This window comes from Bufo bufo, chromosome 5, assembly GCF_905171765.1.
Source record: "Bufo bufo chromosome 5, aBufBuf1.1, whole genome shotgun sequence".
In the NCBI taxonomy this organism is placed as follows: domain Eukaryota; kingdom Metazoa; phylum Chordata; class Amphibia; order Anura; family Bufonidae; genus Bufo; species Bufo bufo.
Window position 1 is genome coordinate 428,602,318 of NC_053393.1, and position 12,986 is coordinate 428,615,303.

At 47.0% G+C, this 12,986-nt stretch overlaps 1 protein-coding gene across 1 annotated transcript in view; it reads right to left on the reverse strand.

Moving 5' to 3' along the window:
* ENTPD3 (ectonucleoside triphosphate diphosphohydrolase 3) overlaps positions 1–12,986 on the reverse strand; it is a 70,954-nt gene that overhangs the window by 7,085 nt on the left and 50,883 nt on the right. The window contains exons 6-8 of the mRNA XM_040432194.1: positions 7,732–7,962; positions 5,388–5,660; positions 1,691–1,801 (exon numbers count right to left, since the gene is read on the reverse strand). Coding sequence (XP_040288128.1) covers positions 1,691–1,801; positions 5,388–5,660; positions 7,732–7,962 — 615 coding nt within the window. The remainder of the gene's footprint in view (positions 1–1,690; positions 1,802–5,387; positions 5,661–7,731; positions 7,963–12,986) is intronic.

Below are 12,986 nucleotides of genomic sequence, written 5' to 3' on the forward strand. Positions count from 1 at the left end.
ATAGACAATAGGGTGGGGGTCCAACTCTGAGCACAGTCACAATCAGCTAAATGAAGGGACTGCAGTTCTTCAACTGTACTGCGTCCCTTCATTGCTTTCCAGGCATGGCTCCATACTTTTAATAGTTGCTGTGCTGAAAATTAAGGCTAAGTCACATTCATTTCAATGGGACTGATCTCAGAGCTGTAATACCAGACACAACCACAACTAAGGCCCCTTTCACACGGGCGAGTTTTCCTTCCGCGCGGGTGCAATGCGTGAGTTGAACGCATTGCACCCGCACTGAATCCGGACCCATTCATTTCTATGGGGCTGTGCACACGAGCGGTGATTTTCACGCATCACATTGTGTGAAAATCGCAGCAAGCTCTATATTCAGCGTTTTTCACGCAACGCAGGCCTCATAGAAGTGAATGGGGCCGCGTGAAAATCGCAAGCATCCGCAAGCAAGTGCGGATGCGGTGCGATTTTCACGCATGGTTGCTAGGTGACGATCGGGCTGGGGACCCGATCATTATTATTTTCCCTTATAACATGGTTATAAGGGAAAATAATAGCATTCTGAATACAGAATGCAAAGTAAAATAGTGATGGAGGGGTTAAAAATTAAAAAAAATTAACTCACCGAGTCCACTTGATCGCATAGTTGCTGATCTCTGTCTTCTTCTGTAATGTTGAGCTGCTGGCTAAGGACCTGTGGTGACGTCACATCACATGATCCAATCACATGGTCCCTCACCATGGTGATGAACCATGTGATTGGACCATGTGATGAGCACAGTGACGTCATCAAAGGTCCTATTCCTGTGCACAGCAAAGAAGAAGACAGAAGAGAAGCCGGGCTGCGCGATCAAGTGGATTAAGGTGAGTTAAATATTATTATTATTTTTTTTAACCCCTCCAGCCTTATTGTACTAAGCATTCTGTATTAAGAATGCTATTATTTTCCCTTATAACCATGTTATAAGGGAAAATAATACAATCTACAGAACACCTAACCGAACATGCCGATTTTTCTCACGCGCGTGCAAAATGCATTACAATGTTTTGCACTCGCGCGGAAAAATCGTGCATGTTCCCGCAACGCACCCGCACCTTTTCCCGCAACGCCCGTGTGAAACCAGCCTAAGAGTATGTAGCTGTGCCTGCAAACCAATGATAGGAACATGGTGCTCGCTTTAGCACCAAGGCCGCTTCATTTAGCTGACCAGCAGGGGTGCCATGTCAGACCCTCAATATTCTGTTAATGATCATAAAGATAGACCATCAATTTTGTTAGAGCAGAGACTTTAAAGTATTGTAACCATGTGTTCTGACCTGCTCAGAAACGGGACCAATGAATGTTTTATTTTTAGAATTCTGTTCTTAGATAGGGGAGGTTCACACAGCGGCTTTTACAGCGGAAATTTTACAGTCTAAATTTTGCAGAAAACCCGCCAGCGACAGCGTCCTTTCTGCCTCCCATACATCTCAATGGGAGGCAGCACTGAGGATTGCGGAGCGGTGGCTTATAGCCACGGACACTCAAAAAAGGGACATGTCCCTTCTCGATGCAGCCTTAAAGGCTGTAGAAGCAGTCATGTGGGTTTAGAAAGAATGATTGATGTAAGTAGGTGAAGGTCCAGGCTCTTCTTTCTGGATTTCCTTACATTTTTTATTATAGGATAATAATAATAAACATTATACAAACCTTGCTCCATTCTTGACTACAGAAAGAAGACATACTTGAGTTTAGTTCATTTAATTGGAAATTCCCAGTCAGATTTAAAGCTTTGGCTATGTAATAAAAGCCAGAGAATGCCTAGAACACAAAGGAAATCTTTAACAATACTATAGAAATGTGATGAAATAGTCACTTATTTAGCATTTTCAGAAAGTTAAAGTGTAGCTTTAAAAGTTTATTAAAACCTACTGTAAATGTGATAAAAAAAATATTTCTATATACTATTTTTTTTAATATAAATCTTTTTATTTCAATTTCATAGAGACATGTACATTTGTACCCGAAACGCATCAACTCAATAATAAAAAAGTCAATTTTAACCAATAATAATTACAATTACAAGTTTTTTTCCCTTTCTTTTCCCTTTTACTTTTCCCCTTTATTATATCCCAAATACCCACCCACCACCCTTGGGGAGAAGGAGGGGGACGAGAGAAAAAAAAAAAAAGCCAACATATCCAGCCCTAAAGTAACCATCTTTTCCATACTTCGTCAAGGTTTTGTGATTTTTTACTATGGCCTTCCGTCACCCGTTCTTCTTTAATCAAATTTCTATATACTTTAATTGTTTTTTTACCTAGTGAAATAGGCAGCTGAAGTAGAATCCGTCCCCTTGTACACTGCTGACATCATGCCAGTGTTGTACTGTGTTCCACTGGGTCTGCAGTGAGCAGTGTACTGGCAGGAGGCAGTGAGCGCTGTACTGGCAGGAGGCAGTGAGCGCTGTACTGGCAGGAGGCAGTGAGCGCTGTACTGGCAGGAGGCAGTGAGCGCTGTACTGGCAGGAGGCAGTGAGCGCTGTACTGGCAGGAGGCAGTGAGCGCTGTACTGGCAGGAGGCAGTGAGCGCTGTACTGGCAGGAGGCACTGAGCGCTGTACTGGCAGGAGGCACTGAGCGCTGTACTGGCAGGAGGCACTGAGCGCTGTACTGGCAGGAGGCACTGAGCGCTGTACTGGCAGGAGGCACTGAGCGCTGTACTGGCAGGAGGCACTGAGCGCTGTACTGGCAGGAGGCACTGAGCGTTGTACTGGCAGGAGGCAGTGAGCGCTGTACTGGCAGGAGGCAGTGAGCGCTGTACTGGCAGGAGGCAGTGAGCGCTGTACTGGCAGGAGGCAGTGAGCGCTGTAATGGCAGGAGGCAGTGAGCGCTGTACTGGCAGGAGGCAGTGAGCGCTGTACTGGCAGGAGGCAGTGAGCGCTGTACTGGCAGGAGGCAGTGAGCGCTGAACTGGCAGGAGGCAGTGAGCGCTGTACTGGCAGGAGGCAATGAGCGCTGTACTGGCAGGAGGCACTGAGCGCTGTACTGGCAGGAGGCACTGAGCGTTGTACTGGCAGGAGGCAGTGAGCGCTGTACTGGCAGGAGGCAGTGAGCGCTGTACTGGCAGGAGGCAGTGAGCGCTGTACTGGCAGGAGGCAGTGAGCGCTGAACTGGCAGGAGGCAGTGAGCGCTGTACTGGCAGGAGGCAGTGAGCGCTGTACTGGCAGGAGGCAGTGAGCGCTGTACTGGCAGGAGGCACTGAGCGCTGTACTGGCAGGAGGCACTGAGCGCTGTACTGGCAGGAGGCAGTGAGCGCTGTACTGTCAGGAGGCAGTGAGCGCTGTACTGGCAGGAGGCAGTGAGCGCTGTACTGGCAGGAGGCAGTGAGCGCTGAACTGGCAGGAGGCAGTGAGCGCTGAACTGGCAGGAGGCAGTGAGCGCTGAACTGGCAGGAGGCAGTGAGCGCTGTACTGGCAGGAGGCAGTGAGCGCTGTACTGGCAGGAGGCAGTGAGCGTTGTACTGGCAGGAGGCAGTGAGCGCTGTACTGGCAGGAGGCAGTGAGCGCTGTACTGGCAGGAGGCAGTGAGCGCTGTACTGGCAGGAGGCAGTGAGCGCTGTACTGGCAGGAGGCAGTGAGCGCTGTACTGGCAGGAGGCAGTGAGCGCTGTACTGGCATGAGGCATTGAGCGCTGTACTGGCAGGAGGCAGTGAGCGCTGTACTGGCAGGAGGCAGTGAGCGCTGTACTGGCAGGAGGCAGTGAGCGCTGTACTGGCAGGAGGCAGTGAGCGCTGTACTGGCAGGAGGCATTGAGCGCTGTACTGGCAGGAGGCACTGAGCGCTGTACTGGCAGGAGGCACTGAGCGTTGTACTGGCAGGAGGCAGTGAGCGCTGTACTGGCAGGAGGCAGTGAGCGCTGTACTGGCAGGAGGCAGTGAGCCCTGTACTGGCAGAAGGCAGTGAGCCCTGTACTGGCAGGAGGCAGTGAGCCCTGTACTGGCAGGAGGCAGTGAGCGCTGTACTGGCAGGAGGCAGTGAGCGCTGTACTGGCAGGAGGCAGTGAGCGCTGTACTGGCAGGAGGCACTGAGCGCTGTACTGGCAGGAGGCACTGAGCGTTGTACTGGCAGGAGGCAGTGAGCGCTGTACTGGCGGTGGATCCACCGGAGTTATGAAGAGGCGCCGGCCTCTACATAACTTCTGCAGATCCACCGCCGCTTCTAAATGTAAGCCAGCTTCCTTGCTGTCTTACATTTAGACCATTTTCTACACCTAAAACAGGTCCATCCCCTTCCCCACCCACACCACACCCCCTTTGTTAGACCTGGCGTAAGCAGGCAAAAGTCATAGATTGTTACGCAAAAGACCTTTGCGCCACAATTTGCGCCAGAAATACGCCTAATTTGGGCGTATTTCAGTTTCATAAATGACCCCCTAAGGCTCTACTCTACACCTCTGGCAAATGAGCTGGCATGTTACAGTACCTGATGCCTGTTTCACCGGATGGTATCAGACACTCTGGTAATCATTATTACTACAATTACTTGTGTAATGTAATTTCTTAAATGCACATCTTTAGCTACGCTAAACCTCATATAATGCTGAACAGCTAATAGTAAATGCAGCAGCCAAAACTAGATTAAAAGGCTTGTTTTTCAAAAATATGGTTGCGTGAGCAACATAATATAATAAAGACACAACTAATATTCACTAGTTCAATCCCCTGGCACTTCAGTGGTCCAGTTCTACAGTGATGATGCCACATAATTTACATGACCACTGCAGTCAACCATTGGCCTCAGTGGTCACAAACCACACAAGCAAGCCTTAGTGCTGAGGCCACATTTTAGAAAATCCCACACGAAGTAAAGAATAGATTGCATTACAAAGCTGATTCCTACATAAACCAAAAACTAGAACAAACCATACCTTATGTTGCATTATTCCTTTTAGGCCAAACAATGACTCGTGCCTATGGTTATGATTACATACACAAAACTACAAAAATTACCAGACCGCACGCAGTTACAATAGTTCATATACTTTATTAGTTCCTATGATAAAAAAAAAAAAACTGTTAAGAAGAGAGTTTAGAAAATAATTGGGACATCATTGGATTGTGGGACACAAAGTTGCGTAGTTGAATCTCTTCTTTACATGTGTGCATGCATCTAATATCGCCAGTCCTGTCTCCATCCTACCCTCTTTTTACCGGTTTTTATCACATGAACTAATAAAGTATATGAACTAATGTAATGGCGTGCGGTCTGGTCATTTTTGCAGGTTTGTTTATTGCAGAGCTGGTTGAAGCATCTTTTGCTGCTTATTTCTAGTAGTATCATCATGACTACTTCATATACAGTATGTAGTAAGGGGTAGCTCTGGCTAATAAGTGATGAAACTACTTACCGAAAAGGGTCCCTTCACCTTGGGCTGGTAAACACCATCAAATGAGCAGTCCTGCTTCCCATGGCATGCAGCAAAATTGAACAGAGTAGACACTCTCTCCATACATTGGACTGGCTTGCCTGTTCCTTTAAAACTAACGAGGTGCTCTGGAGTGTTACTTGCTGGTCGGAAAGATGCGGAACAAAGGCTTCCAAATATGTGATTCATTGTTAAATTCACCTCGTAATTCTGAGGATAGCATGGATTTTCTATGTGCGGTTTCCCCTGTGAACTCTAAACACGAAATACATGAGTAATGTGCAGATTACACTAAGGACATTTAAGACAGTCTTATTTTCTAGGACTGTGGGACTGTTTGGAGTGCCTTAGACACCGAAAATCCATATTTAGTTTACATCCACTAGAGGCAGAATTGTTCTGTAATGTTCGTACAGTATTAAAGGGGTTTTATGAGACTTTTTAACTGATGACCTATCCTCGATCAGTGGGGTTCCAACACCCGGGACCCCCGCCAATCAGCTGTTTGAGAAGGCACCGGGGCTGCAGACTTCTCCCTGCTCACCAAGCACAGAGCCGTACATTGTATAGTGGCAGTGCTTGGTATCACAGCTCAGCCCCATTCACTTTAAAGGGACTGAGCTGCACCTAGGACACGTGACCGATAAATGTGACATCGCTGACCTAGGCTAAGCTGCTCACGTGAGCGCCAGTTCTCAAACAGCTGATCAAACGGGGGTCCTGGGTGTTGGACCCCACCGATCAGATACTGATGACCTATCCGGAAGAAAGATTATCAGTTAAAAAGTCTCAGAAAACCCCTTTAAATAAATCTGTGAAAGAAATAGATCTCTTATGCAATTTAATATTAAATGAGTCAGATTAAAACTAAGGCCCCGATTTATCAATAGCGTTGTATGCTACACCGGTCTTGACAGGGTCTGTGCTGCCAAAGCCCCCACTGACACCCGGCCCTCGCCATTCCCCCTTTTTGGATACTGGCGAGGGCGGTGTTAAAAAAAACTGTTGCAACTTAAAAAGGGGGTAACTGCATTTAAAAACTTGCAAAAAGTGTCTAAAAGCTTGGAGAGTTCAGAGCACGACACCCTCCATTGTAGTCTAAGATAAATTACATAAATAGCCAAATGAAAACCCTTGATTGTCCTGCCATTCCTATATTATTCCTACTAAACATTTATGAATAAGGCCTCTTGCACTCGAACGCGTGCACCCCGTGGCCATGCTGCGGTCAGCAAATTGCAGGCCGCAATGCCCAAACACCCACCGTGGGGCAGCCGCAGTGGATCGCGGACCTATTCGCTTTAATCGGTCCGCGATCCGCCTGTTCCGCAAAAAGATAGGACATGTTCTATATTTTTGCGGAACGAAAGTATGGGATGAAACCCCACGGAAGCACTCTGTAGTGCTTCCGTAGGGTTCAGTTTCGTGCTTCCGTTCCGCACCATTCCGCATCTCCGGATTTGCGGACCCATTGAAGTGAATACGGCAATACGGCCACGGAGCGCACACGTTCGTGTGCAATAAGCCTAAAGGTACAACTGGATTTTACCAGTTGGGGGTGTGTCCCTGCACAGTCTGCCACTGACAGCCCTGATTGGGCAATATCAGACTGTGCAGGAACCCACCCCCAACTGGTAACACCCGATTGTATATTTAGTCATAATCTTCTAGTAGGTATAATAGAGGAATAGCACAAAGGAGTCATAACAAGAAATGCTCTAGAATTGTCATTTCACATAGAATACAATTATTTACTAAAGTGGATGTGTCAGGAGTGGTGACAGGCAGTGATGGCCAGTTCGCAGTGTTCGCCAGCGAACACATGCGGGCTGCCATCTTGACTCACAAGTCCGGCGATGCACAGGTAAGCCCTTACCTGTGCCTGTGCCGGTCTGAAATCAAATGCGGTCACCGGGAACAGGCACTTCCGAGAACAGCCGTCGGGGGGCCTTCATCAGGCTGTTCTCAGAACTGCCTGCTCCCGGTGACTGCATTTGTTTCAGACCGGCTCCCGGCACAGGTAAGGACTTACCTGTGCATTGCCGGACTTGTGAGTCAAGATGGCAGCCCGCATGTGTTCGCTGGCGAACACTGCGAACTGGCCATCACTGGTGACAGGTCCTCCTTAAGCACGTTCTTAGTAACATGAGGTAAATATGGTATGTGTATACACCAGGGATGCTCAACCCGCGGCCCTCCAGCTGTTGCAGAACTACAATTCCCGGCATACCCAGACAGCCTACATCTATCATCTTACTGCAGGGCATGGTGGGAGTTGTAGTTTTACAGGTTGGGCATTCCTGGTATACACCATTGTTTCTTATACCTGAGTTAATGATGCCAGCAGTCGTTTCTCTGCTTCATCCCTCCCATAGCACTGGAAGCTGTGCGTGTACACATTGTACTTATAGCTGTACAGAGTCACTTCTAATGTGCTGTTGGGTTTCTGCTCTGACTTCTCTGGAATGAATGAGATCTGTGTGGAGGCACCACCCAAATCCAGCGCTCCAGTGGTCTCTGCTCCGTCTGGACGTACCCAGGTGTTCCAAATGTTTTTCTAAAAGTAAAGGAAAAACATATCGCATGCAGATTCTAGGTAACAGTATCCTCATGCCTTTTATACCCTATAAAATATGTATGCATATTCCAGGTTGTTCACATTACGGTACCCCCCTTCTCTGAACCAGAATGGGGAGACAGGTATGGTATAATACAGGGTGGCCCACAAAAAAGTAGCCTGCCTCCAATATCTCATGGGTTCATGAACTGTTTACGGAGGAGCGAACTGTGAGCAAGGGGTTATGGCCACCACGTTCCCCAGACTTGTCCACATGAGATTTTTATCTGTGGGGAAATTTAAACCAGAAAGTGTCCGCTAACAATCCACATCCCCTGGATGAACTCAAGGAAAACATCACAAACACTATCCTACACTACACTGTACACTATACTACACAAGCAGTATCGGCCAAGATAATCCAACGTGCCCAGAGATGCATACATGTGAACGGGGACCACTTTCAGCATCTCTTGTGACTTGTGGGTAATTAAAAAAAAAAACATCCACTTGCTCGCTCATCTGGTCATACTATCGATGGAGGCGGGCTACTTTTTTGTGGGCAACCCTGTACTGCATCTCTCTTCCAGGTAGTTCCAGCAGTTTAAAGGGGTTCTCTGGGACACAAATATTGATGCCCCATTCTGCGGATAGGTTACCAATATCAGATCATGGTCATCCAACACTGGGCACCCCACTGAAATTCAGGCTGCTATGGCACCAGACACTATACACCGTACACTGTGTAGTGGCCGAGGTACTGCAACTCACCTCCCATTTAAAGAGGACCTTTCATGGGTTTATGTTAGAAACTGGTATGCTTACCCGATAGGGCGGCCCCTACAGATGCCAGCACATTTTTTTTTTCTAAAATACCCCTCCGTTCCGATGCTGTGTCTCTAGCTGTTTTTTTACGCCCAGTATGTTAATTTAGAGTATCGGGACAGATAGGAGGAGACGCCAGGGTTTCTCACTGGGAGTCTCCTTCTCCCTGGCTTTAGCGCAGTCCAATCCCAGCAGAGAGCGTCACAGCCAGGGGGAAGGTGAGCAGTTTTTTCTCCCAGGCTGTGACGCTCTCCGCTGTGATTGGAACGCGCTACAGGGAGAAGGAGACGCCCATTGAGAAACCCGGCCATCTCCTCCTCTCTGTGCTGATACTCTAAATTAACTTACTGGGCGCGAAAAACAACGGGGGACACAGCGCCGGAACGTAGACAGCGCCAGAACGTAGGGGTATTCTAGGAAAAAAAATGTTCTGACATCTGTAGGGGCATACCTATCTGGTAAGCATACCAGTTTCTAACGTATAAACCCTCTTTAAGTGAAATTGTACAGTGTACAGAACCTTCTGCTTCCGCTCTGTACACAGCTACCGGCGCTCTGACAACTAGAAACAGCTATTTGATGGGGATGTCTGGTGTCAGACCCCTACCAATCGCACAGTGATGAGCTCCCTAAGGATAGGCCATCAATATCTGGTAGCCCAGAGTTTTTTTCTTAATAGCACAACAAGCAACTAAAGTATATTTTTACATTATATCCTCTTTCCAAAGCCATTGTTTTCATACATAAGATGTTTGAGTTTTGGTCACCAGGGGTGGGGCTAGAAGCTGTGGTATAGCGTGTGATGGCATTTCTTTTATTTATTTATTTTTTCTTTATCTATATATATATATATATATATATATATATATATATATATATATATATATAATAAACGCTTTGTGTCCCCCCCCCCCCATAAGGTCATACAAAACCTTAGGGGTGCAGTTAACATGACATTTTTTATTGCAGTTTTTTCCTGTAACTGTGGCTGACGTATTACAGGTGGAATACAGCCCCCAGAGGCTTTACAAGTGAGACTGAGCCTCTCTGCAGAGACATTGCCGCTTCCTGATCTGTATACACAGCACTCATCGAGCTCTGTGTATACAATGATGGGGAAGGCAAGCACAGTAAAAAAAAAAAACTCCTTGCCTTCACTATGGGAGCCCGGCTGGCACTGACACTGGGCTCACTACTCCCACATCTGCCAATTGGCGTGCAGCTGCAAACTTTGCTTTCAGGAACGTCCTGGCAGAGATAAGTGACGACCGCCCAGACTCATATAGTATATGAGCAGTTGGTGAGCGGTAAAAGAAAGAAGCACACAACCATTTTGTAACTGCCTTGAAAAAAAAATTGTGATTTGACTTGTGTTCATCGGTATCATTGACTTACTCCAACTGGAATTATTGAAAGTGTAATATTCACCAGAACACTATGAGGTGCAGCTTGTATTGTAGTCCAGAGCTGCATTCACAACTGTGCAAGCTTCACAGCTGAAATCTCCCTGGATCCCTGGCTTGTTCAAAGTCAACACAATGAAGTCTTTACATCAGGCACTCAGGTGACCGGATGTAAGAAAAGTTATTGAACTACGGTTAACCTTACAAGCACTGTAGGGGGCAGTATTACTAATGGGGGCACTCTTGGGGAGAGCATTATAATGGTTGTGGGCACTGTAGTGGGCAGTATTACTAATAGGGGCATTCTTACGAAGCATTATCACTGTTGGGGGCACTGTAGGGGGCAGTATTACTAATGGGGGCACTCTTGGGGAGAGCATTATAATGGTTGTGGGCACTATAGTGGGCAGTATTACTAATAGGGGCATTCTTACGAAGCATTATCACTGTTGGGGGCACTGTAGGGGGCAGTATTACTAATGGGGGCACTCTAGAAGGGATTACTATTGGTGGGACTATGGGGGCACTCCATTTTCTTCAGGATACTAGTTGGGGTATTGCGGAGCACAGCGAGCAGCAGGATAAGGGCTCGTTCACACAAACATTTTTTGCGTTCCGTATACGGGCTGTTTTTTGTGTTCCGTATACGGAACCATTCATGGTTCCGCCAAAAAAAAAACGGAATGTACTCCATATCCATTCCATTTCCGTATTTCCCTTCCGTTGAAAGATAGAACATGTCCTATTGCCCGCAAATCACGTTCCTTGGCTCCATTCAAGTCAATGGGTGCGCAAAAAAAATTGATAACATACGGAATGTACTCCGTTTTTGCGGAACCATCTATCAATTTTTTCTATGTAATTACTGTATACTGTATATGCCATATGGAAAAATGGAACAGACCCGGAAACACTACTGAAAAAAAAACTAAAACTGAAAAACGTATCCGGGAAAAACGTCCCACAAAACACTGAAAAAGACATACGGTCGTGTGAACGAGCCCTAACACTGTGGGGACTCCAGGTTGGGAGAGGATGATAGAAATGTGAGGAAGCTAAGATGTCTGTGTGTCATACTCTGCAAAGACGAGGCGCAGCTGAAAGTAGTTGTACCAAATGGAGAAGATGACAGAGAAGATCTACATCGGAGGAGATGTCACCTGGGAGGCCCTGGATGTGAGAGGTATGTGCTGCTGTATAGCAAGTACAGTAAAATGCGATGTGTGAGGGAGACTTAGAAAACGGAGCCATATTCATTGGGGCTTGGGCCCCGGATATTTTGAGACCCTAGCAACTCCCCTGTTTACAAGTATGCATGTATATTACAGCGGGAAGAAGGGAATAAGCATCTTCCAGAGGACCCTTTCTATTACCCCCCATGGTAACAATGCACTGGGCATGATGAAATCACCATGCTCAATCTGTCTGTCAACTGAATCTGCCAATGATGTACAATAAAAGGGCACATACTAGTGTTGATTTGGTGCTCGAGTACAACACTTTGGGATGCTCGGGTGCTCTACAGAGCATTAAACCAGGAACCTCCTGCTCTGAAGAGGGGAGGGTGTCTGGTTCACAGGAAAAGGTCAGAAATTGATGGAAACACCACTGAAATGGTTCGGGAACAGCATGGGAAGGATGTCTGGATGCATCTTGGACTCCCAGGTCGCTGCTGGGAACGAAGTTGTCCGAGTTATACGCCACTTTTACAGACCGACAATAATACGCACTAAGCCGAAGATAAAATCGATTTTAGAGGAAAAAAATTTAGGAAATTCTTTCCTGTATATTTACTTGTATATAAAGTGCTAGTGCTGCCAAAAATTACAAGGAACCGGCACTTCAATACACCTTTTGTTACACATAAAGGAGGGCATCATACACACCCTTGAAAAATTAAGATTGATGGCATGCAGGTGACCCTTTAAATTTTTCCACAAGGACCTTCTGGTATTGCACCATTTTGCTAGTCCTCTCCACCACAGGAATAAGAGATGTTTACCCTTCTCTTTGTAGCAGGGGTCGAGAAGGGTAAACAAACAGTAATCGGTGTTGGCCAAAATGCATACAACGGGAAAGGCAGCATAACATAAAGTCAACCATGTGTGCCAGAGTCCCAACAGACAAGACTTCGCTGTCCTCATCAGGAGGATGACTCTCAATATCCTCATCCTCTTCGGCCCATCCACGCTGAACAGATGGAATAAACCTGCTATGGGTACTAGCTTCTGTAGCGGAGGCAACCATCGCCTGCTCCTTCTCCTACTCATCATCATCCAATTCGCGCTGAGAAGACAAACTGAGGGCGGTCTGGCTATCACCCTGTGTACTGTCTTCCCCCATTTCCACCTCTTCCACATGCAAAGTGTCCGCCTTAATTGTGAGCAGCGAGCATTTGAGTAGACATAGAAGTGGGATGGTTTACGCTGATAATAGTGGCATCGCCGCTCACCATCTGTGTTGATTCCTAAAAGTTGTGTAAAACCTCACAGAGGTCAGACATCCATGCCCACTTGTCGCTTGTGAAGAGTGGAAGCTGACTGGAAAGGCGACGACCATGTTGCAGCTGGTATTCCACTACTGCCCATTAGTGGAGTTCCAGTGCGTGCTCACGTCGCACAACAGTTGGTGAGCTGGCAATTGCAAGCGCTGCTGCAGCGTTGCCAGACTGGCGGCAGCTGTAGATGACTTTCAGAAATGGGCACACATGCAGTGCACCTTCAACAGTAGCTCGGGAAATTGGGATAGGTTTTGAGAAACCGCTGAACCACTAAGTTGAACACGTGGGCTAGGCAT